This window comes from Osmerus eperlanus, chromosome 21, assembly GCF_963692335.1.
Source record: "Osmerus eperlanus chromosome 21, fOsmEpe2.1, whole genome shotgun sequence".
Lineage (NCBI taxonomy): Eukaryota > Metazoa > Chordata > Actinopteri > Osmeriformes > Osmeridae > Osmerus > Osmerus eperlanus.
This window is the reverse complement of record NC_085038.1, coordinates 4076681-4090082: the sequence shown is the minus strand read 5'-3', so window position 1 is coordinate 4090082 and position 13402 is coordinate 4076681. Positions and strand designations below refer to the sequence as shown.

The following is a 13402-nucleotide window of genomic DNA, read 5'->3' as shown; positions in this document are numbered from 1 at the left end:
CTGTATTTTGTTATCATTGTGCACCTGGCATTAAATCCAATCTGGGTCATCACCCAATCAGAAAGCGACATCTTCCAAGTAAACACGAGCTCCTCCTTGCTGGAATAGCGCGAGGCAACGCGGAACACAGTCACTAGCTAGGTAGCTAGCTCAATCACAATTCAGGATTACCCAAGTAAAAAGTTGTGAGCCTTACATTAAGGCCCCGACACTCTCCTGTTGAGATAAATCGCTGGGATATAGAGAATATTGCCAACTTTAACGTAGTACTCTAGCTATAAACTATTTGATCAGTTCAGCATACAGTAGCTGTCATCAAGCCAAGGGTGAGTACTTTACTGTGTACAGACTAGTACGCTAACGTTAGCCTGTGCATGGCTGTAGTTACGCCAAAGTCATGACTTGCAAGCCACTTTTAACTCATTAGTTTTATACGTTTGAAAAGTATCCGACAAGGCTATACAACTTTAGTCAAACCAGAGTGTTTTGTACTATACAGACACTTAACTAGATTACGTGTCTTAAGCGACAAGTACGGGAACAAATTAGCTAGCTTGCTAGCATGAGCTGGCCTGGTAAGATTTTCTGTGGATAATGTTCTGTGGATAATTTCTCTTGCAACTAGATAGGACGCGCTAGCGAGTCGACGTTAGCTGATCTTCTTATAGCGCTAGTGCGGTAGACAAATAAGGCGTTTACATGAGTGTGTATCATTAGTTATGTATTTTGTACTAGGATGATTGTGGCCGGGTTGAGTGGTGTGTCACGATGTGCGTTACCGGCAAGGAACAGCATCATCAGGCCGCTAAAAACAGTGCGTAGCATCATTTCCCCCCTGTCTCAAGTCAGTCCCGTGGCTGGCATTCACTCCTCGTCATTAACGGAGAAAGAACACCCCAAAGTCCTCATAACAGGTAAGCAACTTTCCAATCGTTTATTGTAAAAATTATCATAACAATAAAGAGTATTGTCAAGAGTCTTGCCCTGCATCCTCTGATAGTTTGGTTGCCAGCACTGGTTTCATGCAGGGTTTCCATGGCAACAGCTAGATGGGGTGTCCATGACAACATCGCTCTACCCTGTGTGTTCTAGGGGGGCTGGGCCAGCTGGGGGTGGGGCTTGCCAAGATGCTGCGGTAGGGAATTTGCATAACCTCTTCTGATTCGCTAAAATTGCCCAACCTTTATTTGTAAGTTGCAATATGGAGGGACATTTCGATTTTTCTTATACCTCTGGTTCTTTTAGGAGACGATTTGGGGAAAACAATGTGATTCTGTCAGACATCAGAATGCCGCCCAATGATGTCTACCACAGTGGTATGTACATTATGCCTCCTGACTTGTCAAGAGTACCAACGATGCAGTGAGTCTGTGCAGACTTAGGACACGCACTGCGTTCCGCAGGTCCGTTTATCTACTCTGACATCCTGGACTGTAAGAACCTGAGGGAGATTGTGGTTAACAACAACATCAGCTGGTTGGTCCACTACTCTGCTGTGTTGTCTGCTGTGGGAGAGGACAACGTAAGCCTGGCTAGACAGGTCAACATCACAGGTACGGTGTGGAATTGGGTGTCTGAGGAGTACATACACACACACACACACACACACACACTCACTAACTCTTTCCCTCTTTCCGTAGGTTTCCATAACATATTAGACATATCAGCAGAACATGGTCTTCGTGTGTTTGTCCCCAGCACTATCGGAGCCTTCGGGCCCTCCTCACCTAGGGACCCCACCCCTGAGCTGTGTGTGCAGAGACCTCGCACCATATATGGTGTCTCCAAAGTCCACGCTGAGCTGATGGGAGAGGTAATACACACACACTAACAACACAAACATACAAGACACACACACACAATCAGCCAAACAATATACACATACACACCTCCACTTGATCCCCCGGGTTTCTCTGTCAGTACTACCACCACAGGTATGGGCTGGACTTCCGTTGTCTCAGATACCCAGGGATCATCTCTGCTGACTCCCAGCCTGGTGGGGGCACGACGGGTGAGATCCCACCCTGGCCACAACCTCCCCCCCCACACACACTGACACCCCTCCTCTGTTACGTAAATGAGGGAACCTCCATCTGTCTCTCCCTAAGTCCAAAGTCACTTTACTATCAACGTAATAACCCGCCATTCTTCCTCACTCTTTCCCGTAACCCCCCCCTCCTCATCCTCCAAGATTACGCTGTCCAGATCTTCCACGCGGCTGTGAAGAGCGGTAGGTTTGAGTGTAACCTGCGCAGCGACACCAGGCTGCCCATGATGTACATCGACGACTGCCTGAGGGCCACGCTGGAGGTGCTGGAGGCCCCCGACGAGGCCCTGGGCTCTCGCACCTACAACATCAACGCCATGAGCTTCACTCCCCACGAGCTGGCTGTGGAGATGCAGAAGGTGCTGCCTGAGTTGAGGGTCACGTACAACGTGGACCCTGTCAGACAGGCTATAGGTGAGGGGTGTGCCGGATGTGAATGGTGTTATGTCATTGTTTCTATACTAATTACAGTAACTCTACCTACATTAGGTATACCTATATTTGTCTGATATAGTGCAGCGCCCGTTGGCCGTGAATGCTAGTGCAGTGTCCGTTCTCGCGAGATCCGAGGCTTCATAGTTTAAAGATGTTTACCTAGCGTTCTCCACTCCCAACCCCTAGCGGACAGCTGGCCAATGGCGTTTGACGACAGCGCGGCACGGCGGGACTGGGGTTGGAAGCATGAATACGACCTTCCGGAACTCGTCCAGACGATGCTCACTCACATCACCCCTGGCAACCGGCTGGCACGCGCCTACTAAGGCCGGCCCAGGTCTCGCTCCCAGACCTTAAACGGACTTCCTGGTTGTTGCCGCAGATATAGAGTAAAGTGTGTTTCAACCCAAAGGGCCACGAGACAAACAATAGAACCAAATCTCTTTCTAAAAGAAACATAAGCTACTTTATTGTTACGATAAATTTGCTTACATAGCCTAACCCACGGGCTTGGTTTCTGAGTATGTTAGAATTGACGAATATTTCTGTTTCTAGATTTGCAAGCATAGTTTTTTTTTTAGACACTCCTGTTAAGGCGTCATGTCAGATACCCAGCAGCTGGCTGGCGTTCCTGACGAGTTCTGCTTGCCTTTTCAGTGATTTTACAGTCGTCCAGGTAGTCCTGTACTGTACAGTTGTACTCACAACTCCCACGAACCATGAGGATGCTTTTTTATAACCAAAGCTATGGGTGCTGTAACCACAGCTACGGGGTGCTGTATCCATAGCACGCGCTACGGTGCTTAAACCGTAGTGGCCTGATGTCAGTGTCCACTAGTTTGCTGTACTGATGTTATCCGAAGGATGCATTTTATCTGGGATGGCACGTGTTAGACATACATAGGTTGAATATAATATACAATATACACTCAGCATGGGTCATCAGGTTTCCCAGGAGTCCATGCGCACTGTCATTAAAGCAAAAAGGGGAAATACCAATATATTAAGGAAAAGTTTGGCAAAGATTCAACTTTTCCCCTTAAAATGACGCTGATACACATTTTAATAACATTCAAAACAACTGCAATATAGAAATATCTTGACTAGTGGTCTCAGGATTTTGGACACTACTGTAAATGTATATTTTAGGCTATATATATATCGGAATGATACTAGAGCCATAGATTGAAGGAAGTTTTTTTTTTAAGGTCTGTTCTGTTTTTTGATGTTTAACTTATTTATTCTGTTTTTTTGTTGTTGGAGTTTGTTACAGAGTGTATAATTGTGAAACAAGTGCTAAGTTTCTTCTCTGGTGTGTTCGGAATGTAGCTTATGGAGTTCTGAGTGTTAAATTATTGTATTGAAATGCTACTTATCTCTTGGATCCCATAATACTAAAGCTTTCAGTATTCACCCAATATCGGGCAAGCTAGACACTCCACAGTCCAATAATGAATGGATCTTGAATTGAAACAAGTACTGCAGTTATTTATGTAATTGTTTGTCAAACCAAAATATACTTTTTTAAATTAAATATTAGAATTTGTGTAGCTTACTTGTTTCTATTTCTATCTATAACAAAAAGGCATTAAATGGTATGGACATAATGTACTTGCATACATATCAATGTTAATACGCATTTTTTTTTTGGGGGGGGGTTAAAATAATATGAAAATTAACACTATCATTGAACAGTGTGTTATGCTTTAGTCAGTATGTTGTCTCTAGTATGTGACCCAGGCTTCCTCCAACAGAACAGGTCCTGCTCCACTCCCAGACAGCTCTCACTTCTTCTTGGCCTTGGCTGTGTGTGCAGGGCCAGTCCCACTGCCTGCGAGGCCAGCGCTGCCGGCAGCATGACATGTGTGTGGGATCCCCCTGGTGGCCAGAGTGGTGTGTTGCAGTTTGAGCTCCAGCAGGTCATAGACCAGGCTGCTTTCTCTCAACAGTCTCCCCAGCAGCAGCTCTCCCCTGGCCCTCACAGCACTTCGCACCAGCTCCATCACAGCCTGGAGAGACAACACAGCAGGTTTATGCGGCAGCACAGCACCACTTCAGGGGTACTCTAAAAGGGCAGCAGTAAGCCCACTGACAGCAGGGAGGTGTGTGTGTGTGTGTATTTACATCTTTGTCCAGTTTCCCCTCCTGAGGGATGTCCAGCTCTTCCAGAATGACCTCTGACCCCTTTCTAAGATGCTCCAGCTCCTCTTCCTTCAGTTTCTCGATGGCGGCCAGATGTGAATGTGCACGCTTGTGCTCCCAATAATCCACATCGGTGCCCTGGTAGTTAGGAAGACAGTAGTTAGACACTAGGAATGTAGGGAGGTAGAAGGAGACTAGTTAAGTACTGGGGAGGTGGTTAGATAATGATGTACTAGGAAGGAGGTTAGGTAGGCTACTGTAGAAGGTAGGTAGTTGGGTACTTGGCAATTAGTAGTTAAAGCAGGTAGTTAATTCGAAATAGGAAAAACAAATGAATACACTTGAATGAATGAACACTTTCTTTACAGAGAATAACCGTTCAGAGTACACCCTACCTGATTTAGGGGTAAGGGTAGGGGGGGTACCTGGACCTCCAGCTGTTTCTGAACGACTGACAGGTTGCCAGCTCCGCCCACCACAGCCTGTATTAGCCGTTGCCTAGTGACGCAGGTTTCAGAGAGGAAGTGGAAAAGTGTTGCGTGATGGAAGGCGTTGAGACGGGGAAAATATTCCAACAACCTTCCCCTGATCAGGGACACTATTCTAGATGGGTCCAAATCTGTAGACAAAAAAAGATTGGCTCCCAAATTTGACCTCATTTGTCAGTCTTAAATCAATTAGTGAGTTAGATGCAGTGCATTGCACCCAGACTGTGCAGTGTGAAATAATACAAGACTTGTACTGTAGATAGGTTTTAACCTTGTAAGGAACCACTTGCTGCATGGCTCTTCCGAAACTGACCTTTGAGCTCAGGGAAGATGTCTTTGGACATTCTGGCCACTGATGTCACCTCAGACCAACAGAGACCTCTCCCGGCAGCAAACATGGTGGTTTCATAAACAAACTGCTGATGGGCAAGCACCTGAGTCTCGTCGCCGGAGAACTCCGTCCATGAGAAGTGGCGGCTTAGCCGAAAGAGGCCCTCTTCTCTCTGATCCATTACAACACAAACATCATCATCATCATCAATTACACGTAATGTTTGAAGATATAAGGGTCTGTAGGAAATAATTATAAAATAAAGGGTTTGAGTTACAGTAGTATGAATATGTGTGAACGTTTCATGTGTAAGGACAGTCTGAATTATTTCCTAAACGTCCCCTCATACTAATAGGCTACTTTACCTATTTGTCTTTGTATTCATACGTCGAACGGCCAATGATATCGTTATTAATGCAATGTTTCAGTGTTTTTATCAAATGAAAACATGTTATCATAAGTATATGTGGAATGTGTGGAGCGCAGACTCGTGAGCACGGCTGTGCGAAATGCACTAGTCTGCGATTGATGGGCGGACTGCCAGGTTGCAGGGCCACATACGGTAAGATACCGGTTTGCTTTTTGATTGCTGGCTCCATGAGAGTATGCTAATATTTAATAGATTTTTGTAAAGAAAACACAATGATTCAAGCTGTTTGATGTCTGTAGTTTGTTAAGTCGGTTAACTTGTTGCTTGATCAGTCAGAGTCACGTGGGAAAACACGCAAACTCACCGTCGGATAGTCTGCCAGTTCAAATTTACGTTGCGGATTTTCACGGTTATAATCCTGCCCAAGTGTGCTAATTGTATACGCCGCTGCATTGTCGTACTAGTAGGCTAATGAGCTAGCTCTACTGTGTGTTGTGTTGCCCGTTCTAAGTTATTCCCCTTTTAGCTAACTCTGCTCCTGAGGTATTTGATGTTTTATTACCTATAGCTTGACCACTTTTACATTCTTTCCTACTGTACTCATCTCCGTTATTCAGATACCTGAAGTATCGTTATATTTCCCATTTCAGACTCTGATAAGGCAGCCATTGCAGTTGTCCAGGGCTTTCTACGTGGGGACAGGGGAGCTTTCGTTGCTAGGGGTAACCAAAGTGCAAGTGACAGGTGTGACTGGTGACGTCAGCTTCAGACTTTTCAAAAGCCTGGTACAGAATACGGTACAAAAATTACTTGTTGGCCTATTTGCTGTAATAATTAGTCCGCCATCCCTACATCAACATAGTGTGAGTTGAGAATTTCTCTCACGTGGAAGATCTATTGTAGGCTATAATAGGCTAAGACAATAAAACATTAAGCCTATACACGCACGGTTTGTAATAAAAAATTCCTAAATTGCCTGTTTGTAAAGTCTGACCCTGAGTGTGTGCGTCTGCAGTAAGGCACAGTAGATTTTGTTAATTCCCTATCAACACAGATGGCTCAGGCATGTCTAGGCTAATCCTCTTTCTCACGAATCCCCCTCTTCCTCCCCCACGTCTCCTCTCTTCCACAAGCGCGTGGATAATAATTAGTTTGAGAAATGAAACGAGCGATGAGAACAATGCAACGGACAATTCCCGGTTTTGTGCTTAACATTAATTGAAAGATATCAAGGAGCAGATAGGCTGTCCCCACGCTCTCTCGGATAACTGACCCAGAAATTAGTTAATCGCATGTGCGGTTCAAGGATTCTAGCTGGAGCACTAATATACCTATTGAAGGACTGAGGTGGGCTAGGGGTCTGGAATACACACCTCTCATCAGGATTAAACATATATATTTTTAAATAATCCCGATAGAAATTTCTGGAGATTAGAAGGTGGTGTTTTGCCGGGAAATGCTTCAATTACGGTAAGCTGTGCTGAACAACCTGCTATGTTACCAGAGCTTTGGGAGATAGATAAGTGGGGTGCTGCAAGGTGTGTGTGTGCGTGAGTGTGTTTGTGTGTGTGTTAAAACCAGGCCCTGGTCCAGTTGTTTACATGTAAGATCTCTGAATTTGGTGAGTCACGGCTCAGTTTAAGTGATGAGGGTCAGGGAGACAGCAAGGCAGAGTGGGAAGAGGGGACACCTATTTTTAGTACCTTACATGATTTTAGATGCAGATGAAGGAGCAACAGAGCAGTATAACTGCTCTGATATATAGTCACTGGTGGAGTCTGTACCCGTAAACCTCCCTGTGTTTCACTTCTCAGTGGTCTTCTGAGGCCTCCATTGGGAGGTTTGGCTGTCTAGTTTCTGTCATAATAGGAAATCGAAAGGCTGTCATACTCCTTTATTTCTTAGTGCCTAGAGTGCCCAGGGACCCACCTACACATTTATCTCTCCCTTCTTCTCTCTCTCTCTCTCTCTCTCTCTCTCTCTCTCTCTCTCTCTCTCTCTCTCTCTCTCTCTCTCTCTCTCTCTCTCTCTCTCTCTCTCTCTCTCTCTCTCTGTCTGTCTCCCTCATCTCTCTGAAGTCCTGTCTCGTAACTAGTGGAGCATGTGTCTACTCCCAAAGCTGGTAGAACATACACCATTGCATCCCTGTACTTTTTATGTCGTAATGTGAGAATCTTTGAGATTTTTTCCTTTGCATGTAAATATCTCAATAGCTGACCCCAACTCTCTTCCTGCCCGGTTCTCCACTACTGTACTCCAAGCTAGGGGGCTTCCTTCAGGTCCAGACTGGAAGTTCTGGTAGGTAGATGTTGGCAAGTGATGGAATTAAACATCCTAATTTTCATGTTGCTCGGTTTGGCTGTTCACAATCCTTGTGTAGACGCACAGTGTCCTAACCTTCATGACATCAGATCAGGCAGCTCTCTGAGAAGCACCACACCAGATGTAGCTCCCCCAGTATCTGGGTTGAAGGACATGTTTTACCACGTGTTCTGTTTGTCAGGTGACAAGGCTTGAGAAGAAGGTGGGTTAGTACTCCTCAGCATCACCTGGTCTTTCATACACGCAGCACCAGCTCCAGCCACCAGGGGGCTCAATCAACCTCTCAGCCTCTCTCTCTCTCTCAGCCTCTCTCTCTCTCAGCCTCTCTCTCTCTCTCTCAGCCTCTCTCTCTCTCTCAGCCTCTCTCTCTCTCTCAGCCTCTCTCTCTCTCAGCCTCTCTCTCTCTCTCTGTCCCTCACTTATCTCTTTCTTTTTCTCTCCCTCACTCTCCCCCATCCATATTGCATATCAGGTCCAGCTAGCGAGCCCCTGATGCAGACTACTGGTTAGACCCTTCACAGATCCAGTGTGTGTGTTTGTGTTTGTTTGTATGTCTGTCATTTTGTAATCTTTCTAGGACTGCCCTTCTCCAACTGGATAATCTGTTTTTTCTAATCACTGCACTGTGTGTGTGTGTATGTGTGTGTGTGTGTGTGTGTGTGTCACAGTCCAGGCTGTGCTCTCACTTCTAAGAAGTTAATCTCTAACAGCCATGCAATCAAAATAGAGCTTTTCACCTGGCAGGTCCAATGATCAGGTGTACTGTACTGTCCATCTCCTCAGGACACCTCGACTGGGTAATAACCCCAGTCATAACCCCTCCACTACAGTGGCGATTTCTTTAAGACTGCAAGGGAAGCTCAGCGTCCCCTAAAATGTCAAAAAATTAATGGTCAAATATTTACTATTGTGTTAACCTTTTAAATGTGTTAGAACACGTTCATATCGAAGACGAGTTCTTTCAGAATGAGCTACATATATTAGCAAGTCGACTGACTGATTTCCTTCTCATACATTCCTGTAGCGTCACAGTGCATTTCCCTGTTGAAGCTCAGCTTCCATGGACTTCAATGGGGCTGCTTTTAACAGTTTTTTTCAGTGCTTCGAAACTATACGGTCATTGGATGAATGCTGAGATTATGTCCCGCCTCGGACGCTCAGCGTCTCTGGGGGTGAATGGAGGAGTGGGCTGGCCTGGACGCTGAGCTTCCGTGTGATGATTGGAGGGTCTGTCGAAAGACTGCATCTCCTTTTGATTGACAGTAATTTTGTACTAAAAAAAAGTCACTGAAGCTGCAGCAACCTATTTCTTGGTATTTGCTTGGTGAAATTGCTAACCAATTTTCATCATACATTTCATACAATTATACACCACGTTCCTTGTTTCAGTTTAACCTAATTTCCACATTTCCTCCTTGATTAATATTGTTTTGTTAGATCGTTCGTTCATTCATTCAGTAGGTTAGGTTAGTGTCGTAGGGGTGAACTAGCCAGTGAATAGCCAAATAAATAAAACATTTTTAGGATGTAGGAAATGAGCTTCCCCTCTTTGAAAGACCAGCAGCCGCCACTGCTCCACTATGGAGGGGTTATGACTGGGGTTATTACTGGACTGTTTGCATTGCTATCAATTACAGTGAGCTGGAGAAAGAGACAGAAAGAGAGATGAAACTATATTAACTCTTTGGCTTGTATAAATTCATACCACCTGTCATTACGTTATAAAATAGGTTATTAACCTATATTTTAAGGCATCAGGGCTATTATATGCCAGGGCGAGTGGTACTGTCACGGCGAGAGGTGGGGTAGGACCCAAATGCAAGAGTCGGCAAACATGGCATCAAACAAAGGGGTTTATTCTCAAAAACGGGAAAACAACAGGGTTCTCACACTGACAATGGGTAATGACAAGACCAAGACTGGACACAAAACAGGAACCTAAATACACAGAACCAAACAAGACACAGGTGGACTAACGAGACTGAAACCATCAAGTCAAAGGATGTTATAAAGTCACATGACACTAGGCTTTAACGATGGCCAGTGGAGCTACTGCAGCCTTCCTCAGGCCTCCTGTCTTCCCTGAAGCTCAGGCGTGGGGCAGACGGTGGAGTTCTCCATGTGTTTTCAGCTTTTGCAGCTCTCCTCTCTCTGAGCTGCCCCGTGCACGATGCTCTACACCTATTGCACCTTCAAGCCTCACCCCCTCCCTCCTCTCTAGCTGTGACCCACTCAGATCACAGGTGATTATGGAGGCTTTGCGTTCTATCCTTGGCCTTCCTCCTCTCCTCCCCTCCCTCATTCCTCTCATCCTGTGTCCAGATTATTTGCAGCCATCTTAGAGGAGGAGGCCGTTTGAACGTGGCTAGGCTAACGCTCTTCTTCATTACCACTAACAGAGACGCAGCTAGCACACACACACTCCCTCTCTCTCTTACACTCTCACGGCAATCTGACCGTGGCAGTCAGAACTGGGGACGGTTGAAGCTCAAGGACTTCACTATATACAGCTTCTGCCTGGGTGCATTATGTTTCCTGACTATGTGAGTAACATTGCTGGTGGTTGGGACAGATAGGAGCTACTGTTAAGATGTAGACTCCTGTTCTGGTTGGGAGAACAGCTTGATCACTGTAATAGCTAAGATGATCGTGTTTATGAGTGTTGGTGACAAGCCAGGCAGTATTCGTGTTCTGTAGCTAGAGTCAGGAGCCGGTTGTTATTACTTGTCGATTCAGAAGACTTAGCTCCAGAAGCCTGTTGTCGTGTCATGTGCAGTGACAGGATATCTCAGGAGAGGAGAGGATTCTGTTTGATTAATTTTTCGCCTCAAACTGTGGGCATGTGTGTGGGTGTGTACTGTTAACCTTCCTTGTTGTTGGATTAAGTTGCCTATTACGGGCTCAGCAGGGAGAACAGTTTAAGGAGTGCAGGGAGAGGTAGGGAAGAGGAGCAGTAATCCTCTAGTGAAGGCCTAGATTCAGACCAGCATACTAGAATCACCTGGTCCACCACTGGATCTGTGTGTGTGTGTGTGTGTATGCATTTATGAAGGGTGGGTGAAGTGTCTGTGAATTTGAGAGGGTGGGTGGAGTGTGTGTGTGTGTGTGTGTGTGTGTCTGTGTGTAAGTGAGTGTGTGTTTGGTCTGTGTGTTTGAATGGGTGTGTTAAAAGTGTGTTTGTGTGTGCGTTTGAGAAAATGGTTTGTATTTGTGTGTGTGTTTGAGAGTGGAGGGTGCGGTAGAGTGGAGGGATGAGGGTATGACAGTCAGATCAGGTCAGAGCTGATGTAAAGATGAAGGGAGGAGAGTGAGGGCTTTTTCAGGTGGTCTGTCTGGTGGTAAACATCTGGAATATAGATGGATGCCAGGAAGGGTTGTTCATGCTGTACTGACCTGTTTGACACCATTACCTTGTCCTCTGTATGTATACTTGTTAATGTATGCGTGTGTGTTTGTGTGGCAGGTGGCTTGATTCTACTGGGTTATGCAATGTCATAACTAGAAGCAGACCTCTGAGCAGTTTACGCTCCAAATAGGATTGGTACAGTAACTCTCCTCTTAACTTAGCCCGGAGAGCTAGCCTCTTAACTCATCAGAAATACACGCGTTAAACCATGTTGTAACAATACAAAATCACAGTGACATGACAAACAACAGAACAGTTAATACCACAATGGTGCTTGACAAGTTAAACCACCCACAGTAGTCCAAAAACTGTTTCAAGTAACTTTGGTTTCTCTCTCTCTTCATACCTGGACAGTTGGGACATTTTTGCAAATATCATCATATATATATGATGATATTTGCAAAAACAAAACAAAAAAAATATATATATCATAATAATATGTGGTTTTCTACCGTGGTGTTGGTTGGTGTGTTGTTAATTAGCATATGTTGGGTGATTTAACCAGGCTATCAGACTGAGAGAGCAGCATCATTACTGGATCAAAGCTCTACTTGGCTCAATGTTATCCTGAATCCCCAGTCAAACGCTCTGATGTCCTGATTACAGATTACAGAACAGCGTGTGTGTTTGTGTGAGTGTAATTACATCCAACTGTACAGGTTTGGAAATGTGAAGAGATTAAACATTTGGACTACCCTGTAGGATTTTGTTAGTTTGGTCAACAATTCTCTTCATAAATTGACTTAAATTAAGATGTTTTTGTTTGCGCGTGTGTGTGTGTGTACAGGTCTGTGTGAGAGGGCAGTATGCAGTCAGCCCCGGCAGATCTGTGGGACAACCACATCCCGTTTAAGGATGCCTCACCGCTCCCCCAGCCTCCGCCCTCTGCACGCCTCGCCCATGTGACCTCCGCCGCCCCGGTTAAGCGAATCACCTTCTACAAAAGCGGCGACAACCAGTTTGGGGGGGTCAGGATGGCGATCCACAAACGCAGCTTTAAATGCTTTGATGCCCTGCTGGATGACCTCTCACAGAAGGTCAGACTAACCCGGGAGCTCCTCTCAGAACTGCCAGACTGCCTGCAGATTCCTCCAGCTTGTCTTTCCTCTGATGCAGTTTTAAGCTGTTCCCGTGTTCCTGTGTTGACGCGTGTGTTTTTGCACGTGTGTGCAGGTGCCCCTGCCGTTCGGTGTGCGGACCGTGACCACGCCCCGCGGCACCCACAACATCAAGCAGCTGGAGCAGCTGGAGGACGGCGCGTGCTACCTCTGCTCCGACAGGCGGCAGGCTAAGCCAATCAACATGGAGCTGGCGGGCAAACGACCCGCCGTCTGGCATCATCATGGCCGGCGGCCACACCGGCCCGATGGCCCGCCCGCTGCGTCCGCGGCGCCCACACACCACCCAGCTCATCGGCAGCGGCGCGTGCTATTGGTCAAGAACAGCGACCCGGGGGTGAGGCGCAGTGTGGTGCTGGGGAGGCGGTCCACTCACAGCCTCAGGGCCTTCCTGGAAGAGGTCTCGGAGCTGATGCAGTGTCACATCAGGAAACTCTACACCATGGAGGGACGTAAGGTACGGGATCGGTGTGTGGGTGTCCGTTTTTGTGCGTGTGCGTGGAGTATGTGTTTTGTTTGCCAGCCAAGTTTGTGTCTGATAGCATCTGTACCATGTTCTTTATTTGAGTTGATACTATATTTTAACGTGTGCGTGCCCATGTGTCTGTGTTTGCGTGTGTACTTGTGTGCCTACATGTGTCCAATGTCTGTGTGTACTTGTGTGTGTGTTTGTGTGTTTCCGTGCGTGTTCCAGATTGACAGCGTGCAGAGCCTGCTGACGTGCCCTGGCGTGCTGGTGTGTG

The 13402-nt window shown here is 46.2% G+C and overlaps 2 protein-coding genes across 3 annotated transcripts; one reads left to right on the top strand and one right to left on the bottom strand.

Moving 5' to 3' along the window:
- Window positions 1–100: 100 nt before the first annotated feature.
- On the top strand, window positions 101–4032 carry LOC134007574 (L-threonine 3-dehydrogenase, mitochondrial-like). 2 transcript variants are annotated; one of them, XM_062447140.1, is made up of 9 exons: window positions 101–326; window positions 736–914; window positions 1093–1135; window positions 1246–1316; window positions 1404–1553; window positions 1641–1813; window positions 1921–2011; window positions 2192–2461; window positions 2669–4032. In XM_062447140.1, the coding sequence occupies exons 2-9, from the start codon at window positions 737–739 to the stop codon at window positions 2806–2808; spliced, it is 1116 nt and encodes a 371-aa protein (XP_062303124.1). In that variant the 5' UTR covers window positions 101–326; window position 736; the 3' UTR covers window positions 2809–4032. The 2 variants fall into 2 exon arrangements, with proteins under 2 accessions (XP_062303124.1, XP_062303126.1); XM_062447142.1 differs by lacking the exon at window positions 101–326 and having other exon boundaries at window positions 777–914; window positions 1001–1135.
- A 64-nt stretch (window positions 4033–4096) lies between these two features.
- c21h8orf74 (chromosome 21 C8orf74 homolog) lies at window positions 4097–6504 on the bottom strand. Its single transcript, XM_062447143.1, has 5 exons — window positions 6435–6504; window positions 5426–5615; window positions 5020–5243; window positions 4607–4762; window positions 4097–4491 (listed from the first exon to the last, which is right to left on the bottom strand). Exons 1-5 carry the CDS (start codon window positions 6480–6482, stop codon window positions 4267–4269), a joined length of 843 nt encoding a protein of 280 aa, XP_062303127.1. The 5' UTR covers window positions 6483–6504; the 3' UTR covers window positions 4097–4266.
- Window positions 6505–13402: the final 6898 nt, after the last annotated feature.

What these genes read in the sequence shown, in the direction of transcription:
- LOC134007574 (XM_062447140.1), top strand. Translation starts at nt 737, where the DNA reads ATGATTGTGGCCGGGTTGAGTGGTGTGTCACGATGTGCGTTACCGGCA. An exon ending in GCCTGGTGGGGGCACGACGG is followed by an intron (nt 2,012 to 2,191) that starts GTGAGATCCCAC and finishes TCATCCTCCAAG; the next exon opens with ATTACGCTGTCCAGATCTTC. An exon ending in CCCTGTCAGACAGGCTATAG is followed by an intron (nt 2,462 to 2,668) that starts GTGAGGGGTGTG and finishes CCCAACCCCTAG; the next exon opens with CGGACAGCTGGCCAATGGCG.
- c21h8orf74 (XM_062447143.1), bottom strand. Translation starts at nt 6,482, where the DNA reads ATGGCTGCCTTATCAGAGTCTGAAATGGGAAATATAACGATACTTCAG. An exon ending in GAAATATAACGATACTTCAG is followed by an intron (nt 5,616 to 6,434) that starts GTATCTGAATAA and finishes GTAATGGATCAG; the next exon opens with AGAGAAGAGGGCCTCTTTCG. An exon ending in TACCCTTACCCCTAAATCAG is followed by an intron (nt 4,763 to 5,019) that starts GTAGGGTGTACT and finishes CCTAACTACCAG; the next exon opens with GGCACCGATGTGGATTATTG.